This window comes from Phycodurus eques, chromosome 11 (assembly GCF_024500275.1).
Source record: "Phycodurus eques isolate BA_2022a chromosome 11, UOR_Pequ_1.1, whole genome shotgun sequence".
Classification (NCBI taxonomy): domain Eukaryota; kingdom Metazoa; phylum Chordata; class Actinopteri; order Syngnathiformes; family Syngnathidae; genus Phycodurus; species Phycodurus eques.
Window position 1 is genome coordinate 11,690,635 of NC_084535.1, and position 22,479 is coordinate 11,713,113.

Here is a 22,479-nt window from a genome sequence, read left to right on the forward strand (position 1 = left end):
CACAAAACTGCTGAGCACATTTGAGCTATGTTATTAAGTCAATTGCTAACCAAAACACCAGCACCTAACAAAGCACAATGATGAATTAAAGTATGTTAATTAAAGTTACTAAGATGGTCTCACATCATGAACAACTCTGATGTGTCTCCAAAAGGGTTATTTTTTAAAATTTGTTTTAAACTCCAATTTAACTTAAAATAAATTGTATTATAAAAGTCCATCCATCCATTATCTGAGCCGCTTATTCTCACAAGGGTCACGGGAGCGCTGGAGCCTATCCCAGTTATTATCGGGCAGGGGGCGGGATACACCCTGAACTGGTTGCCAGCCAATGGCAGGACACATATAAACAAACAACCATTCACACTCACACTCAAACACACACTCACACCGAGGGGCAATTTAGAGTCTTCAATTAACCTACCGTGCATGTTTTTGGAATGTGGGAGGAAAGCGCAGTGCCCGGAGAAAACCCATGCAGGCACAGGGAGAACATGCAAACTCCACACAGGCAGGGCCGGGCATTGAACCCCGGTCCTCAGAACTGTTGGGCTGACGCTCTAACCAGACGGTCACCGTGCTGCGTATTATAAAAGTAATATTGTTAAATATTTGTATTTATTTTCAGTATATTAGGTAAATGTAAAAATAGTCTTTAAAAATAAAAGAAATTAGAGCCACTACCACTATACATTCTGATTGTGGTTTCATCGAATACCCAGTACATGTTGGAATGCCTGCGATTGGCTGGTGACCAGTTCAGGGTGTACCCCGCCTTTCGCCCGAAGATAGCTGGGATAAGCTCCAGCACGCCCGCGACCCTAGTGAGGATAAGTGATACGGAAGATGATGTTGGAATGCACGACACAGTTTTAGCGGAGGGCCGTATGTGGCCCACCTCTGAACCAGAGGTGGGCCACGCACCCTTTTTTAATCCTCTAATATTTGTTGCCAACAACATGCCTGGTGGGACACATTGTGGTTGTGTGCAGTACTCCCATTCATTTCCTCTACCTCTTTGGTTCCCTCCCCATCCCCAGCCCCGACCTGACCTGGAGAGACATGCAGCACCTTTCAGTGCTGACCTCTAAGCGGAACCAGCTCCACGACGAGGTCCACCAGTGGAGGAGGAACGGCGTGGGCCTGGAGTTCAACCACCTGTTTGGCTATGGCGTGCTGGATGCCGGGGGCATGGTGAAAATGGCCAAAGAGTGGAAGACAGTGCCCGAACGCTTCCACTGCGTGGCCGGATCTCTCCAGGAGAACCAGTGGGTCCCCTTTCTTAAAAGATGTCAATATATGGATGCCTCCTCTCAAATGAACGATCGGCAGTTAATTAAAAGAGAACTACTACAGTGTTGCAAGACAACATGAATGTGTTGACAAGCACAATAGACATGTTTGCCTAATTAATTAAAGGGTAATTACAATGGCCTAATTTAAAATAAAAACATTAATATCCACTTCATAACTCCAAACATATAGCTTGCCACTCATTTTCTGTGTGCATCATGACTGAGTTATGAATAATTATAATATGAAAATGCATATACTCTTTAAACATAGTTATTTTTTTATATATGATCAAAAAATGAAGTATTTTCTGTCTTTTGTTAGTTTTTTCAAATCATTATCCATATCATAAGGCTTTTTGGTCTCTGGATCTGGCCTGTACTTTTTTTCTAAACCATATATTAATAAAATTTCTCCAGAATAAGGATCAGAGAAAAGTGGCAAAGGGAAATAAAGTTAAGCCATAAAACCAATGAAACAGTGTTTATAAGGCACAGACGCTAATGATAATGTTAGGTCTTTTGCAAGCTAATTTTACGCCTCGCAAATGGTGGCTACATCACGTGTTACATTCTTCGTCAGCTCGCCGTTCTAAACAGCACCACCACCATAGGGGCCACTTTGTCGCCGCTATTGTGCCGGAGAAATAATTACAATAAGGCCACCTCTGATGAGACCGTCTCTGTGGGGAAAAGCAATAAACATCAACAAAGCATGGGCCCCTGTGCACTATGCCATGGCTCTGAACGCTGATCTGATAGTGCCGCTGGCTGACTGTGACTTACTTAGCTGGAGGAGAAGTTCCCATTATCAGAGGAGCTAGGATGCTGGGCCCCATTGCGCAACTTTGTTGTTTTCAATCTCCAATGGTGAGGTGTTCTCATTCGAAGAGAAGAAATTGCCTATAGTAGACACACGAAATGTACTACAGTGTATAAACTCTCCCACTTACTTTCTACTGTATACTATTATACTATGCTATTGAACTACATTCATATGATCATAAATATACAATTGTTTATCGTTACTTGAGATATAGGGCTCTATTTTCGTAGACAGCGCATCTGCAGCGGTGCCCAAATGATGGTGGATTCTAATTTTCATGCAAGCACAAGGCTCACTCCGCATGTTTTCCATTTTGTCAGACCGGTCCATGTTAAGGTGGATGTTTCGTGCTGCAGAAGGAGTGTCCTTGGAGATGTGTCTGGTGGAATGACAATTTGGTGGCAGAAACTACATCTACACTTATGCCTGGTCTGACCACGTCTAAATCTTGGTGCAAGGTAGACCGTTGGTCTAATGTGATTTTGGTGAATTTGGTCGGGGCACAGGCAGACTACCACTCTCACTCACTCCCACTCTAAGAGTAGAGTTAAGGCATCAGATTGAATTCTTGAATGCACCCATTGTTTGTTGCCACACAATGGCCAGAGCAGTGACAATAATCCACTCACACATAATTCGCTGTGATTTTGCATCGTCCTCTTCCGCCACATTTAAAGGGAATGAGAGGAGCCAATTTGATTGGTGGTGAATGAAATGGACTGTAGAGACTCCCACAGTGGCACAGCCCACCTACTCTCGGGTCCGCCGGGATGCACTGGTCTACAAAATTACTAACACCATCTTCTAACCGGGTGGCACGGTAGTGACTGGTTAGAGCATCTGCCGCACAGTTCTGAGGACCGGGGTTCAATCCCCAGCCTGTGTGGAGTTTGCATGTTCTCCCCGTGCCTGCGTGGGTTTTCCCTTGTGAGGATAAGCGGCTCAGAAAATGGGTGGATGGATGGACATGTGCCTCCAATTTTCTAAGAGGAGAATTGGTATAAAGCAGAAAACAGAATACAGTGTACAAGGTCTTCTGTCTAACATGGCAGCTGATGTATTAAATAATCACAAACATACAAAATAGGTTGAATGAACCTCATGCTGCTTCACCAAGACATTGCACCATATACAGCAGCCTGTGCTGGTACATTTCCAATAGAATTCATAGTACATCTATGTGCAGACAGTGGTCCCTAATGAAGTGTCCCAGGACTGTATGTTATTATGCTACTGCGGTCGGTTCGTGAGCTCAGCCATCTTTGAACCGCTCCTGCTTGAAGCTGTCAGCATTGCGGGCCTAAGCCTTCAATGTTAATAAACCTCCACTGCAATCCTTCTGTGTTCTCGCTCCTCAGGAGATGGACGTCAGCAGCGACGTCTTCAAAAACAACAACAACAAAAACAACCTGGATTTCCCCCTCTTTTCTGAATAAACCCATTATTGGGGGGCACTAATCTCCTTGTTCACAGTGAAGTCATGATTCAGCCTAGCATATGAAATTCACAGCTGAAAGTACCGCCAAAAGACGTTTGGTTATAAACACAGCATCACATTATCGGTCGAAAGATCATTTACATTTAATTTCAGACAGACAGATATATACATTTCCAGACAGACAGAGAGACATACAGAAGGAAGCAAAAATCCAAGATACCATACCTGGTGTGTCATCCACTTAAGACAAATAAACCCCTCCCAGGTAAAAAATGCAATCATCTCAGTTCATAGACACTATCATTCACACACGGACATCCTAGCGTTAACTTCTGGGCCCATTTCAACTCAATTGCTAACCTAAACAGCAGCACCACAGCATGTAAAGTGTCACTCAGGTGAATTAAAATATACTAGTTCACTCTGCAGTATTAAAGATGATCTTATGTTACATGGAGATGGTACTGACAATGGTTCCAGTGCTAATGTGATAAACCCAGTTAAACCAGTTGCACACTTTTCAAATTGTATTTAAAATTTTTTTTTATTATTGTACAATGATGATGCTGATGACTGATGACGTACTATATGGGTTGATGGAAGACAATAGTGACACCCGAATGCAGATTTGAACATGTTAGGATAGCTTTGCTCCATGTGGACTAACTGGTGCATGAAAAAAATAAAATAAAATAAAATAAAATAAATAAATAAAAATAAAACAACCTGCAGATTAATTTTTTATATAATAACATTTTAAAAACACTTTCTTTTTTAAGTAGTCTGGTATCAAAAGCGCCATGGACCTGTACCATACACGAAGGCCGTACAGTGTGGAAGGGGACCTATGATGGGTTCGTGGTGGATCAAAAAGTGAAAATGTTTTTTTCAGCTTTTTAGTGTGTTTTGCCTTCAAGTAGCCCCCCAAAAAACAGGTGGCAGATGATTTTTGGGTGAGGCGGGGCGGAGGGGGGGTGGATGGTGGGTGGGGGGTGTGAGTACTGTGGGTAAATATTGTTTTTGTATTTCTGAATTTTCTTTCAAGGATGAAATGAGTATAATATTTTCATTAAATGAACTTTTGAAAAGATACAGTGCTTACCAAATGTATTAAACCAACTGTCATAAAAATGAGAAGAGACCATCCAGCATCATCCATCCATTTTCTGTAGCACTTATCCTTATTAGGGTCATGGTTGAGGTGGTGCCAATCCCAAGGGGCACATGTCGCCAGACAATCACAGGGCACATGTAAACATATTCAGAAAGTCTGCAATGAGCCGAGTGCATGCATGATTTCAGAATGTTGGAGGAAACCAGCATCACAAAATGCTTTATTTGGACTCGTTCCATTTAATTGAACAAAAACACGCTGCTTTTTTTGGGGGGGGCTGAATAGATTACTGGCATTTTGATTCATTTCAACGGGCAAAATTTATTTGATATGCGACTAAATTGTGTTACCAGCTTGGTCACAATATGAATTAATTTCGTAAATGAAGTTACCACTGTAGTCAGATTTGAACAATACATTTGAATTGGGTTGTAATTTGGCCATGTCGACATCAGTGCTAAACTACACATGATTCCGAAGGAAATATAGGGCTCGTACTTCATTTAGTGGGAAATTACGGTTCCAATTCAGAACCATTTGACTGTGACCCTTTCCTCTTCCTCCTCTGTCCTACTTGCTTTGAACCATCACAAATCATACATTTTTGACACAGTGTTGATGTGTCCAATTTGTCATTTTCCTCCAGTAAAATCCAATCCGGCAACAAATTGGTGCTCGGCATTTCCACCGAAGCCTGCCAGGGCAAGGACAACTTCGTCCGCTACCTGGAGCACGTACAGGCGGTGATCACTGTCAACACCAGCCGCCGCGGCGACCTCAATGTCAACATGACCTCGCCCATGGGCACCAAGTCCATCCTGCTGAGCCGACGGCCCCGCGACAACGACTCCAAGGTGGGCTTCGACAAGTGGCCCTTCATGACCACGCACACCTGGGGCGAGGACCCGCGCGGGACCTGGGTCCTGGAGGTGGGCTTCCGGGGCGAGGAGCTTCAACGCGGCGTCCTGAAGGAGTGGACGCTCATGCTGCACGGAACACAAAGTGCCCCTTACATAGACCAGAAAGTACGTGACTACCAGTCTAAGCTGGCCATGTCCAAGAAGGAGGAGCTGGAGGAGGAGCTGGACGAGGCCGTGGAGAGAAGCTTGAAGAGCTTGCTGAGGAAAGCCGACTGAAAAAACCCACCTGCATGTGTTGCTCTCATCGCATCCTGTCTCGAGTATTTCTTTCGAACCCCCTCCTCACTCTGCTTTTTGCACTTTCAGTTTCGACCTTCAATGAATGTTTATCAATAAAAGTACAGTATATCTTTCAGTAATTAACACAGAGAAACTATATTATCATTTTTACACTTGAACACAACAGTACATAAACCAAAGGGTCCACTCTTGCGCTTTAATTGTCCCGCACCTCTCTCGCGCTTTTTCTGTCTCTTCTGCCAATTGTTGTACAGGTTGTGACTGTAAATGATTCAGTGTCATCCTCCTTCACGTTTCTGTTTATAATTTTGTGACATGCGCCGTTTGTACAAACGACAAAGAGAGGAATTCATTTGCAGCCTGTGCTCCTCCGTTTGTATTTCATAACCTTTGATGTATACTATAATAAATTTATCCAGCTGTTTATTAAAGCACTCGAGTGATTTGAAGCATAACATTCTCCGTAGAAGTAACATGCAATTTTGTCTGTGTGTGGGGGGTTGGACCAGGAAAGCCAAAAATAACAGGTAGGAAGAAGACTTTCTACATTCCAAAGTTGAACACAGCTCATTCCAGGACATTGGTCTCTGATTTCTTCAGATTTTTTTAAAACAATCATGGAAAAGAATAAACATTAAAATTTTAAAAAAATATTTCAAACTTGCCATCATAAGAACTCCGTCAAATGTGCAGGCATTTTTGAAGAAACATTTAAACTTTATTAACGGGCATACAAGTATAAAAAAAAAAACACAAAAACAACAACATAATGCTAAGGAAATTGACTTTGGCGATGAACTTTGCGCACTTTGTCCTTTTTTTTTAACATTCTTAATCTTGATTTAACAGACTATTTAAAGCAACATTTTAGCATAAAAAAATGCTAACCACTGCACTGTACAATAAAGCGGTCTTAATGAAGAATGACAAATGGCGAATGAAAATGTGATACTTTTTAACATTGTCACACGAGTCCAGCTTCAACAAAATAGCAGCCCTAGCAATACAGCTACCATTAGCACTGGAAACAAGCTAATGTTAAATAGCCATGCCATGGCTGATACGTTGATGCGTTGTTTATAATTGTGCTAATATAATATAACAATAAATTAATTTAGCATTTGGGATATTTTTTGGGGGGGGGGTGGGTTTGCCTCAATTCGTTCTTCATTGAAAAACTCACCTATTTACCTGTTTGGTGCTCAGGCCAAAGCCATGTCTACTATTAAAAATAATAATAATAATAATAATAAAGAAATACTGCTTTGGTGCCATCTAGTGGCATCCTGGTGCCAAGCAACTATGTTTAACAGAGGGTAGGAGCGTCACTTAGTCAGCTCATAGCAAGAATGTATACATGCAGTTTGTGGTCACCTCCTAACCTCTGCTCATGCGCTCCTCCCTGCTCACGCACATGAAAACACTTACCCGTGACTTTATATTCTCATTTATGCAGCTAACGTTAGCTAAACGCTTAACTGTGACTTGGTATTGTTATTCATTCAGCTAACGTGGCTGGCTAACATTAGCTAAAACACTTACCTATGACTTGATATTGTTATTTATTCAGCTAACGTTGCTAGCTAACATTAGCTAAACACTTAACTGTGACTTGGTATTGTTATTCATTCAGCTAACGTAGCTAGCTAACATTAGCTAACGTTTACATTTACAGATACACTTATATAATAACGCGATGTACTGGTGACTAGTCCATATTATTTGAAAACTACAATCTCGCCGCGTCTCGGTCATAGCTTTGTCTGTTAAAAAAAGAAATGCATTGCGACTATCTTGTGGCATCTGTAGCAATTTCAAACCTTTTTAGGTGGGTATCAATTACTCTTTTTTTTTTTTTTTTTTTTTTTTTTTTTTTTTTTTTTTTTTTTGCATTTCATGGCAAGGCTTCACTCAATATTACCATTTTAATTACTTTTAAATGTTATCAAAAATGTGTAGGGCTTTGTCTATTTTAGGTTTGTGTTTGTAAAATAGTGATAACCATTTTGTACATTTTCCAACAAAATTTTCACCCAAACACGGACGTAAAACAATTAAAGAGATTCAAAACTAACCACATGGCAAGACACAGGTTGGTAAAATACGAGGGCGGGCATGGGTGCTAATTCCTGGTAAAAGTGGCAACAATATATTTAGAAGTAATTTTAGAAAAAAAATAAAATAAAAAAATCTCAATTATTCTGAAGCCACTGGACCGTCCTTGAAGTCCTGTTTTGTTCATGGGAATCTAAGCAGCATCAGATGGACAAGACACTCTGCTGCTGCTCTGTTGCATCTGAAAAAGCACAAGAGGAGACAAATGTTGCCTCTCAGCAAGAACAAGCCAGGCAGGGTGAAGCACTCTCTGTTCAGAGGAGGCGTCATTGCATTAACGGTTTAATTTTAGCGTCATATCACCAGCGCTCTTGATTATCTGGCATACAAACAACTCATTTGATAGCTTTTGTCTTTAAGTCCATAATCGGTTTTGATTTTGAAGCTTGTGGGTATCTGTATATTTTTTAAGAGAGCCTGCGCTTGCAAAAAAGAAAAAAAATATTTTCTACAAAAAGTAAAGCAATTTTGTGAAAAAAATTACATATTTTGGACCCCTTTGAAACTATGGCAAAATGTGTCATTCTTCAAAAATGTATGATGTGTTTGTATCAGACGGCTTGGTGGCCGACTGGTTAGAGCGTCAGCCTCACAGTTCTGAGATGCGGGGTTCAATCCCCGTCCCCGCCTGTGTGGAGTTTGCATGTTCTCCTCGTGCCTGCGTGGGTTTTCTCCGGGCACTCCGGTTTCCTCCCATATCCCAAAAACATGCATTAATTGGAGACTCTAAATTGCCCGTAGGCATGACTGTGAGTGCGAATGGTTGTTTGTGTCTATGTGCCCTGCGATTGGCTGGCAACCAGTTCAGGGTGTACCCCGTCTCCTGCCCAATGACAGCTGAGATAGGCTCCAGCACGCCCGCGACCCTAGTGAGGAGAAGTGGCTCAGAAAATGGATGGATGGATGTGTTTGTATCACAAAATTTAAATCATGTCGCCTTTTTTTCTCCCATGTATGTGGCTTTCGGAACCTGTGGCACACCTTGTGATTCGTTCTGAATCTCTGATTTATTTTACATGTTGCAACAAAAATATCATAGAAATTGTTCAACTATACTGCTTCAGTGTAATTTCCTACTAAATTCTTGCATTTGTGGATCTTCTCACAGCTTACCCCTTTTGCTTTTGTTTTTATCATAGCAACAGTATACACGCTAATATGCTTATGTCTTTGTTTCCCATGAACAAGGACACAGCAGCCGAAATTCTTCTAATCACATGCTTGGTTGCAGGCTTTTCCCTTGATTCTGCAAATGCCGCAGAATGTAGCTGTGAGTTGTGTATGGTCAGCTTTCAACCCCTCCACCTTCCCGCAGGCTGCAAAACCATTTTCATCTCAGCACCACTCTGTAATCCTGTTGACCAACTGTGCCTCCTTCGCTAAAGGAAACAGAGTTAACAGTGCACATTAGTGGGAGGAAACTCCATCATGTCCAATGTTAGATTAGCCTCAATAGCCACAGTTTACAGTCCAACTAAAGCCAGTTCTGACTTGTGGCGCTCTGGACATTTAGACCTCAATGATTTTACAGCACATTATAAACTAACATTAGGTGAAGAGCAGACTCACTTATAAACAAGATAAGACAAAACAAAACCAATATTTACTATGTATCCGTTTGAATTTGTTTACAAAGAACAGGTTGCCTATATGTCATTATTAGCCATGTTGCAAGAAGTTACTCCTGTGGTGCCAGTGATCATTTCCCTAGTAGTAAATAATGCTTCGGGTGTCAATTTGTCAAATGCTGATAATAACCAAAGCGCAAGCTACTGTATTACTTTTTTGGGGGGGAATAGAAATATATTTTATTTCTCCTTGAATTTTCTGTTACAGGCTAAATGTTACATTAAACAAAATGTCAACATGAAGCATTGATGTTGTTACTCCAAATGGCATTCATTAATTATTCCATATAGATCTTAGTGTTCTAATTGGCACATATCGCTACACCATTAATCACTGTGTGCTGTGTGCGTGTTCGTGTGTGTGTATTTTGCTGTTATATGTAGGGACGTTAATTTTTATTTCTTGCTGTTTTAATTGCCTGTTTTTAAAATCTCTCCAAAGAACTTTGTGTTGCATTTTAATGTATGAAAAGTGCTATATAAATCCATTTTAATTTGATATATATTTATGTTGATTCTACTTCCTCCTCATATTTTCTAACGGTCATTTGTTGAGTTGAAAGGGTAAATCATCACTAGACAATGTAAATATGTATATATATGTAAATGAAAAATGCTAGTCTTTAAGGCTCTGCATAATTAAGAACCAACTATCTTCTGTACTGCTTATCCTGTTCAGGGTCATGGCGAGCTGGAGTCTATCCCAGCTGTCTTTGGGTGAAGGCGGACTACATCCTGGACTGGTTGTCAGTCATTCGTAGGACACATAAAGAGGACGACAACCATTCACATACCGTCACTGAGTGGCAATTGAACCACGCTGGCTGCATCAAAGTCAGGCTAGTGAAGCACTATGCAATCAGTGACAGTTTACTAAGAACAACACACCGTCTGAATGTGCTGGGATACACCAGCCTCACATTTGGGTTCATGAAAAGTAGACTCAAAGACAACAAGGAATTTAATATGTTTGAGTCGTCTTTATTAAAGATATCAAAGCAAATTAGTACACAGCAAAATGGTGCTGAGGGCAGGCGTTGGCATCCAATTGTACAAATGCGTTCAAGAGGGGGAAATTGTGGTTGGAAGACAGAAGGGTAGCACAACTTCATCGTTGAATACTTCTTCTCATTGATTTATTCATTTTTAAAGGTGGCACAGAGCTTTATTTTATTTGTTCGTTTTTGCGTCCCAAGTTTTCAGACAGTAAAGGACTAAAGCATGAGCATGGCTGTCTGGTCACAACACTGGACACAGAACCCAAGACTGCAAGTAGAAGGAGGAGCCTGGAATATGAGAGCAGCAATGTGTGGTTGGTTGTTGAGGTTTGTTCTAATGTTTCTTCTTGCTGGACTTTTCGATCGTGGTTTCCACCACCATTGAAGTCTCTTCGTAACCTTTAAGTTTGCGCCCATTGGAAAACTTCTCCACAGATTCCAGCACCACCTTTTCATAGCTCATGGCGTCTGGGGTGAAGCTACTGGAGCTGGAGCTAGTGCTGATGCTGGTGCTGCTGCTAGAACTGGAACTGGTGCTGGCGGTGCGGGGCATGGATTTGGGAGTTGTCCCGCTTGGCCCATTGTCATCCTTGTTTTTCTTTGGACTGGCAGAATCCTCTGCTGGGGTTGGATCTTTGGGACCAGAGAAAGGCTGGACTGGGCCTGGATCTTTGGGTTGAGGTTCGGGCTCTTCCTTCTTAACCTTACCATTGTTATCCTTTCCTTTTCCACCCTTATTATCTTCCTCACCTCCAGCAACATTAAAAGGAGGGGTGGGAATTCCAGGTCTGGGCTCTGGCATGGGCTGAGGTGGTTGAGGCGAAGGTACGATGCGTTCAAGAAGTTGATCTTCGATCGTGACGACAATGTGTCCGGTGGATGGTGTGGAAGTGCAGAAGCATGGATCTGGGTAGCTTCCTTCGCCGGTGACGAGGATGTAACGACCTTTCGTGTAGAAGTCAGCGATGGGCTCCGGCTTCTTGTACTTCTTCATTCGATCTCTGACAATGTTACAAAGTGTGTCGAATGCCTTACTGATCTGCGCTCCGTCCGGGACGTCTTGTGGAGACACCCCGGAGAATACGGGCCTCTCCTCAGTCCTCCTCACGTTTTCCTCCTGCATGTCTACCGAGGACGGGCCCTTCGGGTCGTCGTCTGGAGCCACTCCCCCGGCGGCCCCTCCGTTTTGATCCTCCTGACCGTTGTCAATCACGTCTCTAGGGGTGAGCTCCTTCTTCTTCTGGACTTTCTTTGCCATCTTCTGACGAGGTTTTATGTTGGTGATATCTTGGATGGCAAGAGTGATATCTGGGAACACAAGACAACAAACAAACTTTTTTGGTTAGGAACACGTTTTTCATTCTGCTGTATTTGGAGTATAGTTATGGATTTACTGATGATGTACTTACCTCTGCCCCTGTTTGAGGCAGGGGTGGGGTGGGTGTAGTGGAAACTGGTAGTAAACAGGGTGACTGGTGTGCCGATTATTGCCGAACTCAACCTGTGACAGAAGACAGCCGTAAAATTTTCACGTGTGGTCATTCAAGCCACAATCATTGACATCAATTGGACAATGTAGCTAAGCAGTAAATCAAATCTTAAATTGGACACAGACTTTGCAAATTCAGACGGTTTCAAGCCTAATTCCGAGAATACAGAGAATCTCATCAGGAGTTGTTTGTTGAGAAGGAGTGACTGTCAGGTCCTGATCGGTCGTATGACGAGCGGACGAGTCTCTGCCGTGTCCTAAATTTGGACAGCTACAAAAGTAACCTTGACACTAATTAGGTACAAACAGATTTTCCAGGCCTTTTCCATCATTCTGCCTGCGTAAAGTGGACAATCTGCCAGCTAAAACTGTATGTGCCTGTGTCTATTTCTTTATGTTTTCAATACTGATGATGGGTTGGCCTGCAGCCAGGTGTTAGAGTAGTTGGTTGCGGGTTTAATCTTCAGTCCCCACCCCCAGACCATTATAAAGTATCCTTGGCAAGATACTGAAGCCCCAATTTTTCCTGATGCTGGGTCATCAAGAGGTGAATGAAGATACTATGTAAAAACACCTTGACAGTGTTTGGCGATGCGTCCGTTACACAAATTGATAAGTGTAACTCAATAGCTTGGTAACGAAGTGATGCCTCCATGAGTGAAACTACAATCCATGCTTTTACTGTCTTTCTGGCCTTCCACTTCCTTCTTCAGACTTTGGCCTGCGGCTTCCACAAGGAGCCTCCCCGTTGCAAATCCCTAGCTATTCCCCCGCTTGTTGTGTTAACAAAGGCCGTACTCAATGTTGACATTGCAATAGGGAGGAGGTGGGTTGACCAGTGGCTCATCTGCATTAGACAGCACCAGACTGAATTGAGAGGGGCTACCAGGGATACCTGGTATCAAATTAAGAGAATCGTGCTGTTCTGCTGGTGTTGTTGTTTTAAGAATCAGAATCTGTTGATACGTACTCTTTATTTTTATTTTTTTTCTTGACAATTGGCAAGTTTTAAATATACTTTAGTCGTTAGCGGCAAGTTTTTGTCGCAGACCATTCACTCGTCCAATGTGCGGTGGAAGTGAAAAATTTCTATAAACTGTAAAAATGTATGCACAGCGTTTGTTTTAATGACTCAATCAACCAATCAGGGGTTTGGTTATAAATCCCTTAGTCTTTAAGGTCAGTCAGTCAGTGTGGGTCTTACCTGTTGTCCTCATTCTCGATGATCCTCTTATACCTGTCCAGCTCATTCTCCAGAGACGTCTGGTACATGGCAAGGTGGCGACACTCGCTGGTGAACCTCTCCAGGGCCCTCTCGGCTTCCTCAATCTCCTTGCGTAGCGATTCGATTTGCTCGTTGTACAGCTGGATCTCGTCGTCGAAATTCTCCTGGGTGCCCCTAATGGCTTGCTCCAACATCGCCGCCTGCGAGAGACACAGACGCCTTTTTAATCAAGATGCTCTGATGAAATTATTCTCCCGAATTACAAACGCCCTTGAGGAGACCTAACAGTGCTCTGTGCAAGTTGTCAATATTGCACACTTGCATTGTGTTGCTCAAGAATAACTATTAGAAATTTGAGCACATAATAAAGTAAAAGCATGACCAAGGCAGACGCTGTATACGTTTTAAACTAATATGATAGATTAGTAAATACTTGTACAGTACAACTTTTGTTGCATCTCATTTTTCATCTGGCTTCTACAGTATTTCAACAAAATTACAAAAGCGTGATGCCGATCAAAAAAAAAAAAAAAAAGAGTGAAGAACATTACTTTTTCTATTTCTGGTTGCTTATTATTAGGACCCCACTATTTAAGATGAAATTAAATTATTTAATGTGTTTGTGAGGTATTGCACGCTGCAATAACTGTAATAGAATGGGCTAAGGCTGACATCTAGTGGTGTATCTGTGTCATTGGGCAAACCAAAGCGGCTGCTGATTTGGAGGTATTTATTTTACCATCCATCCATCCATGTTCTTTACTGCTTCTCCTCACTAGGGTCGCGGACTGCTGGAGCCTATCCCAGCTATCATCGGGCAGGAGGCGGGGTACACCCTGAACTGGTTGCCAGCCAATCGCAGGGTACATACAAAACAAACAACCATTCCCACTCACATTCACACCTACGGACAATTTAGAGTTGTCAATTAACCTACCACGCATGTTTTTGGGATGTGGGTGGAAACCGGAGTGCCCGGAGAAAACCCACGCAGGCACGGAGAGAACATGCAAACTCCACATAGGCGGGGACGGGGATTGAACCCCCGGTCCTCAGAACTGTGAGGCAGACGGTCACCGTGCCGCCTTATTTATTTTATTTTACATTATTTGCAATTAGATATTCCATAATGACACTTTGAATGGAGAAAAATACAATTGGTTATTTATAAGCACTTCGTATAAGAAAAAATCAATCTAAAAATGAATGCCTTTTGAATCAACAATGATGCCATTAAATAAGGATTTTTTTAAAAATACATTTTAAATAATTAATAGTGAATATACTTTGACATTGACATTTTAAAAAAAACCGAACATTTTGGGAACAAAATTATCAATTTATATTTGACATACATAATTTAATTTGAAATCAATAAATTTAATAAAAACGTCAACATTATTTAGTTAAGTAATACATTCGAGATAAACATTTTTGCCATAGATGATTAGTGTCTAAATTGTAGTAAGAACAAATATGAATGTATATAGTGACTTAGTTGCTGTGATAGTATGTTGTCCCTTTTGGATTTTCAAAATCTAAAAATAAACACTAAATTGGTGTTTTTGTGTTTTGGTGGTGTTTTTTGTGACTGAGTAATGTTTGGCGGGGGGTGTAGTTCAATGTAGTTGCCATGGTAACCACGTGCCACCGACCTCGGCCTGCAGACGTTGTTTTTGGGCCTGCAGCTGGCAGAGGGCGCCCTTGTACTCCTCTAGTTGATTCTGCAGGGCGGGCAACCTGGTCTGTACAAGCAGCTTCTCCTGCTCCTATACAACGACAAAAACATCACTTTTAAAACAGTAATATACTACAACGTTGCACGGTTGTTGTTGTCTAGAGGCATTTACTTGTTGCTGTTAGTACCTTTGAAGTTGTTGTGACTTTTGGCCTGTCCCATCAAGTACTGAACAATTTGAAGACCCTCATTTTCATACAATTTGAAATAATAAAAAGAAATAAATCACACAAATGACCTGCTAACATCAGCTTGTAGCTAGCTAGCCATCAACTGGCTAGCTGCTAGGTAGTGGGAGGTAGCTAGGTAGACAAGTTGGACTCAATGAAATATGTGAATTTTGAATGCTTTCCCTTACTGAAATAATAACGTACATTCTTGGTTGCTAGCTAGCTCAATTGATGGGTAACTATTTTGATACATATATAAATGGATAGCAGTAAGCACATTTAGCATGTCAATATTTTATGATAGCTGGTGATGTTGTAAATGTATCATATAAATTTCGTAAACTATAAAGGTTTTCTCTTTCTAGCGGAAACATTAAAGTTCACCTATCATCGATAGCTTCCTAGCTTGATTCCTAACTAGCTTGCTAGCTAGGTAGCTGGCCTAATTGATTGATAGCTAGCTAGCTAGCTAGCTAGCTAGCTAGCTAGGTAGATAGATAGATAGATAGATAGATAGATAGATAGATAGATAGATAGATAGATAGATAGATAGATAGATAGATAGATAGATAGATAGATAACCAAATATTTTAAAGAAAAGATGAAAAGTTGGTGATACTTTCAATAAGAATACAGCCAGTTACAGATAGCTAGTAGCTAGAACTAGCTAACTACCTAACTAGCCAGCCAGACAGAGTCAGACAGACAGAAAGACACTATGTTTTATTAAAAAAAAAAGAAAACAAAGGAGGAGATAGTTTCAATAGGAAACCAAACGGACAGCTAGCTACTAGCTTGCACAGTCAAATAGCTACCTAATTTGCCAGATAGAAAGATTTTGTCAGTGACCTCACCTCGGAGATGCCAACGGACACGGTGGGAGCAAGTGGAAGCGTCTGATTGATTTGCTGCAAAATGTTTACGTAGGTCTGGATCTCTGCAAGGTTCTGTGAAGAACACACCACACACAAAGACAAATGGTTGAGTTTATATCAGTTCCTCTGAGGTATTATTTGTTTTCAGACTTCTCACTGGCTATAGGCTGTCAACACCTGGTTAAATCTAAACACAAATGTATTCCAAGGCTTCAATATTAGAGCAGATGTGTTTCAATACTTCAAAGCCCAATAATGAGTTAAGGTGACGTTCCATTATTTCCTCGACATAATATGCTGACAGCACAGCGCTTTCGTACGCTGTAAAGACAATATCAAAGATTACCTCGCCATCAAAGGTACTGCCAGGCGACAGTATGAAGCAAGAATATGGCCCATACAATTTAAGCCGTTCTGATAAATGACAATATGAAAATGGCATTTGGACGCACAGTATTTCCTGTTTTGTTCTGTTTTGTTAACTTTTATTGCCACCCACTATGAGCATTTATTGTTGTATTTTACATCACACTAGCACTTGGCTAACATGTTTTGGGTTGTAGCAAGTCACCATGAAGGAAAGAACACTAAAGCCATGCTCATGGTTCATGAAGGGCTAGACATGCACGTTATGACCTAATTTGGATGGTATCTGAATGAATGTGGGCTTTACTGTATATCTATTTTATATCATACTGTACTGTGTAGCCTATGTTAGTATCACTGACCTTCCTGTGTCTCTCTCTGGTAGAATTTATGTCGTCCTGCAGGAACTGTGACTGGATCTGATACTCCAAATTTTTCAACAGGGCAGTGTCGGCTTCCTGTGAAGGTAATAGGACATCACACCAGAGGAAGGCAACAGAGTTGAGAGGAAAACTCATGGGAAGCAGCATCACCAGAGCTGGATTAACATGGCCCTTGTAGGTTTCTGTCTTGTGGGCCGTTGAGAGAATTTTGAGATAATTTTTTTCCATCTATCTATCTATCTATCTATCTATCTATCTATCTATCTATCTATCTATCTATCTATCTATCTATCTATCTAAGTTTGAAACACTTTTTGTATGTTGGATAATATGTTATAATGTAATTAATAATGTAACCATTAATATAAACTTGATTAAGTTTTAAGGATTTTATTTCCTAATTTCAAATAACAAAATGCTTTACATTGTTGTAATATTTTATGGTCAAGAAGCATGCTTTTTTTCCTAATTCTGTCTAATTAAATTGATAGTTTAATTAATTTAATGTATAATTCAAGTATAACTTAAAAACACAATTTGGTCAAGAATACTAATTTTTTTTTCAATGATTTAGTTATATTTAAATGCGTAATTCAACAAAGTTTTTGAAGTTTGAAAAACATTATTTTGGATAACTGGTAAACCTGTAGTTCTATTTATATAGTTGAAGCATTTTATATATATATATATATATATATATACTGTAAATATATACTATACTATAATATACTTTAAATATTTAAAATATGTTCATACAGTATATATTTGTTACAACAGGCAAGTACCTTGTTTAGCTGTTCCAGTGTGCCCCGTAGTTGCTCTTGATAATCACATTCATTTCTGTATCTGGAAAATAACAATACAATATGATATTATAGTTTTGAAAAAAATATCGAGTATAATGAGTGATGATTCAACAGCTAGTTTTAGAAAAGGTACCAGTATTGATAACTGATTATTTTTGTGAAAGCAGGGCTTCACGTCTTTCCCATGGGTAATTTTTTTTGTTTTTCTGCCAAGTGAGCTAATAAGTCTTCCAATGACTTTTAAGCGTCACTTTCAGACTCAGTCAGTTGTAAAAGTGTGCAGCCCCATAATTCCTTTATTTCCTTGTGTAATATAATTCGCTGTTATTCTACAGAATGAATTTCCGGTGAATCAAAAAGAATCCTGCGTCACTTTGGAGTTCTTTCATGAATACTTGATCTATCAATGACTTGGAGCAGAATAAGAATGATCTTCTTTTACAACTGTGAGTTAGGAACAACACTGGGGAGGAGGAGTACATGCAATGAAGTCCATCTCTCTTCACCAGCTGAGTAAAAAGTGCTCAGTATTCTTCTCAAGGCTTTGATAATGTGGCAATGGCATTTGTTCTGTGGAACCAAGTGGAACAATTCATTGTGGCTCAATGAAACATGGCTATTTTGCAACACTGCAACTTTTAACTCAGCTCCAGCGTGTCCCTCGCAGATTACTGATAGTTTTTCTTCTCACGTGACATTAAGTGCGCTGTTTGTGCCTCCTCAAAGGCACAAACTGCTTTGTTAGGTTTCAGGGTTTCACAAAAATTACTTCTTTGATACTGTGTGGTGAATAGCGTCCAAAAGGAAATGGAAAATGACAGTATTTTATGATTGTAACTTCACACAACAACCCTTTTTACTCTTATTCACCCCTTTACACTGCCTTTCAAAGCCATCTTTTTTCCATGTCGCTGTTCTGTCTGAAATTTATCAAAAAGCTATGGGTGGATGACTGAGTGGAATGGTGGAACCAGATGTGTAATCCTGACATTCACTTCTCAGTATTTCATGCATCCCACCAGATGCTGGTGCTAGTTTTCTGCGAGATTCTGTGTTATGGTAATATTTTGCTCCTTTACTTGCATTGGGATCTCCTTCAACTTCATATTGATAAGTGCCAACTTCAATACTTACCTCCAATTCCTGACTTAAGTATTTCTCTTGAAGTATGTAACAAGAAAATAGATCACAGGTAAAATTTCCATGGATAGGAAGGTACTGGTGGAGCCTATTTATGTGCTTATTTTTACTCATGTGGTAATGCCTAATCATTAAATGTGTTCCATTTAAAACCAACACTTCAGGTGACAAATATGATTGCTTGCACCATGCAGCGTTAACAAATGCCGCTTTTGTATTTATATTAGGAGAAAAAGCATTTTAATATACCATGTCATTTAATTTGAGCGTGAATGATGCATGAAGCCTAATGAGATATTCAGAGATATGCTGGAGTTAGGTGAGTGTGTATAACAGTTCACAATTTGGTGGTGATCTAAATTAGGATTGTCGGTAGCCTTGGGAGAAGTCTGTGCTCTTTCAATTGACCTGATATCGCTTGTGGAAATGGAAACACAATTGCCTGCTGTTAGATTATTGGGAACAAACACCTTTCCCTTGAGGCTTTGTGTTTTTTATCGCTTACTTTCAATCCTAAGCACATTTCAGTTCGCTTTATCTCTAAAGGGGATACTAACAGAGACCACAGCCGCGGGCTGTTCTCTTACTTGCTGGTGAACTCATCCAACATGCGGCAGGCGTCCCTCAGCTCTCTCTCCAGCTTGCCGTGGTCAGCTGTAAGCTCTCGGATTCGCTGCTTGTTGACTTCAATCTGCTCCTTGAACGTCTCCTCCAGGCCGCTGGCCTCCTCCATGCGCTGCAGTGTCTCCAGCTGCTTGCGGAACACGGCGTTTCGCTGCTCCAGGACCCGAGCCCGGTTGATGTAGCGGGCGAAGCGGCTGTTGAGCTCCTGGAGGTTCTCCCAGCCCAGGATGGCCGAGATGCCCGCCGAGTCCTCGGGTTCTTCGTGAAAGACATCAGATCGCTCGTACTTTTCCTTGCGCACCTCCTTGCGCAGGTAGCTGGTCTTGAACATGCTGGTAGCTTTCTCTCCCTTGGGCAGGTGGTATCCCTCAGAGTACTTGTGCTCTTCAGCTCCTTTATTGTGTGAAAACTGGGGTGCTCACCCTTGGCTGTCTCATGCTAGACTAAACAACGCACAGCACTTGTCGGCGGCGAAATAGCTGCCGGCACCTCCCCCCTGACGGTGAGCACAACTTGTTGTGGGCCTGGGGCCTTCCAGAGTTGATTGTTGTCTTTGTTGCAGAGATTCGAAAAGCCACGCTGGTGATGACGAAGCAGAACCGCAAAAACACACACAATTAGCCGCTGCGCGAAAGCACTGGGTGGTGGCACACAATTATTATGCTTCTTAGTCAGCTGCTTTGTAGATCCATGGATGATACAGGAGTTTGAACTGAAGCCCCATTGCAGGACAGAAGGGAAGTTTCGTGCATGACAGTTTATTTGGACGGCAGTTTGTGCCACACAACCACATATACAGTAAAAGCTATTATGGTAACTTTTTATGATGGAATGTTTCTTTGTATTACAGTTGTGTTGACAAAATGGAATGAATGACCTTGAATTTATTTAAAAGTTTAGTTACTAGCATAGTGACGGTATGTCAGAAAAATCACAGTTTGGTATGTACCTTACTGAGATTCACGTTTGGATGATGCCATTTCCAATGAGTTTACAAGTTTGACATACCGCCAAAAGCACAAAATCCGTGTAGCCAGAGGCTAAACTGCACTATATTTACAAGGCAGGTACACTTCTTGTGCCTAACCTAATGTGGGAACCTGTTATTACGGTGTACCGCAATGAAAAATCTGAAACCAAAAACATGAACCATTACACTATTAGTATTATGGTTTGAATTATAGACACTGAATGCCCAGTAAATGCATAAGCACCGAGAGATCACAGACTTCTGTCAAGAGTTAAACATTTGTCACCGGCAAAATCAGGAAATGAAAAGTTAGCACCGAGAATGTAAATCACTGTCGAGAGCTAACATTTCATCCAGATACTTCTGTAAAAACAGTAAGTAGTCCCAGAGATACACTATACTGTATTGTGTTCGCTCATCTTACTTGACTCGCATATGAATTTAAAGGGTAACATCCCATTCTTAATACATTCCACAAGGTTTAGAGGTGCATTTATGGGAATCTTTGACCATTCTTCCAGAAGAGCATTTGTGAGGTCACATACTGATGTTGGACAAAAAGTGTCTTTCTCTCGGTCTCTGCTCTAATTAATCCCAAAATTGTTCCAGCCCATTGAGGTCAGTACTGTGCAGGCCAGACAGGTTCATTAACTACAAACTATCTCATCCATGACTTTATAGACCTTGTTTTGTGCACTAGTAAACAGTCATGTTGGGGCAGGAAGGGCCCATCCTCAAATTGTATGAAATAGTCCAAAATCTCATCCTTTCATTGGAACTAAGGAGCTGATACTTTGGGCAATTCCATGCTCCTAACTTCAAGGTAACGGTTTGGCAACTGTCCTTACCTGTTCCAGCATGACTGCGAAAATCAGGCACTTAAAACACTTAAGGAAAATCATTTTACAAGGTTGTTATCATAAAGGCACCCTTAAATCCAGATTCTAATCATTAAACTATAGACATGCAGTTGCCTTACCACATGCTAACAAACCAATTTCCACGGAGACATACGGAGTGAGTTTCACCATTTTCATCATTGCCATATTTTCTAAGTGCATCATTTGTGGAGTAAGAGAGACTATATCTAAAGCCAAGCTTAAGCTGATGGAAAACTATTACAAGTGAGATGTTAGCACACCACAGTGTTTGAGTTCACAAAGCGTTACAGTTGTTTGGCATTCAGATCAAACCAATGTCTCCCACATTGGTCGTGATGATCCATGCAGTCGCTGAACAATTTCCCCAAAAATATATCAGATTACTCACCTATATGGGTTTCTGAATGCATGTTCAGTAAGCGTGCCAATACTTTACTAGTCCCTTCCCAAAGCCTTAAGAGGATAAATGACTTTTGTAAGTCAGTACCGCAGTGCAAGTGTTGATCTTCTTTTATGTCATTCCGCTGTGAAATTGCTTTGACACAACCATATCAAGTGTGCAGTGACATTCAAGGGTAACGCCAACATCCATCTGGTATGTCAATGACTTTTTTTTTTCCTGGAATTGAGAATGACAGGATGATCCAGACAATCTGATTGAGTTTTCTACCAGCCAAACCAGAAGCCTATTATTTTTCTGGTCCAAAAAAGCTCCAACAGCATCTCACCAACACCCATGTAGACGTCCTATGGAATTGGGCAAGACGTTAGCTTCAAATCCAAGGAATACTCCATGACCAAATAATCTAAACTAAACTAAACTAAACTAAACTAAAAACTAAACACCAAGGATACCAGGTGTGTTTCCTTCATATCACAAATCTAATAACTGTAGTAAACACTAGTAAATATCTAAAGTTCTGTTTCTAATTTATTCCTACACTGTCTTCTGACACGGCACCTGCTATTCTACATATAAACTGCTTCGTGATCACAAACACATAATTGTTTACAGCAATACTTACAGAATACAGAATAACCATGGCCAATGAACCAGCACCCAGGGAATGAGACATTCAGTATGCTTTGCATTGGACAATACGCTCTTAACATCCATCCATCCATCCATCCATCCATCCATCCATCCATCCATTTTCAACACCGCTTATCCTGGTTAGGGTCGCGGGGCGCTGGAGCCTATCCCAGCTGACTTCGGGCGAAAGGCGGACGACACTCTGAAC

At 41.0% G+C, this 22,479-nt stretch overlaps 2 protein-coding genes across 2 annotated transcripts in view; one reads left to right on the top strand and one right to left on the bottom strand.

Annotated features, from left to right (window-relative positions):
• The window catches only part of pcsk2 (proprotein convertase subtilisin/kexin type 2), a 35,489-nt gene extending 29,221 nt beyond the window's left edge, over positions 1-6,268 (top strand). Inside the window, exons 11-12 of the mRNA XM_061689869.1 lie at positions 1,041-1,268; positions 5,317-6,268. Of these exons, the coding sequence (XP_061545853.1) occupies positions 1,041-1,268; positions 5,317-5,806 (718 nt within the window). The 3' untranslated portion in view covers positions 5,807-6,268. The remainder of the gene's footprint in view (positions 1-1,040; positions 1,269-5,316) is intronic.
• A 4,340-nt stretch (positions 6,269-10,608) lies between these two features.
• LOC133409849 (filensin) lies at positions 10,609-19,802 on the bottom strand. Its single transcript, XM_061690377.1, has 8 exons — positions 19,351-19,802; positions 17,603-17,663; positions 16,797-16,892; positions 16,048-16,140; positions 14,941-15,054; positions 13,265-13,485; positions 11,981-12,072; positions 10,609-11,879 (listed from the first exon to the last, which is right to left on the bottom strand). The coding sequence occupies exons 1-8, from the start codon at positions 19,716-19,718 to the stop codon at positions 10,906-10,908; spliced, it is 2,019 nt and encodes a 672-aa protein (XP_061546361.1). The 5' UTR covers positions 19,719-19,802; the 3' UTR covers positions 10,609-10,905.
• Positions 19,803-22,479: the final 2,677 nt, after the last annotated feature.

Bases quoted from the DNA above. Each gene is read 5' to 3' on its own strand.
- LOC133409849 (XM_061690377.1), bottom strand. From the start codon at position 19,718: ATGTTCAAGACCAGCTACCTGCGCAAGGAGGTGCGCAAGGAAAAGTAC. The intron at 15,055-16,047 runs GTGAGGTCACTG...GTCGTTGTATAG, and splicing joins TGTCCGTTGGCATCTCCGAG to GAGCAGGAGAAGCTGCTTGT. The intron at 11,880-11,980 runs GTAAGTACATCA...TTGTGTTCCCAG, and splicing joins TGCCTCAAACAGGGGCAGAG to ATATCACTCTTGCCATCCAA.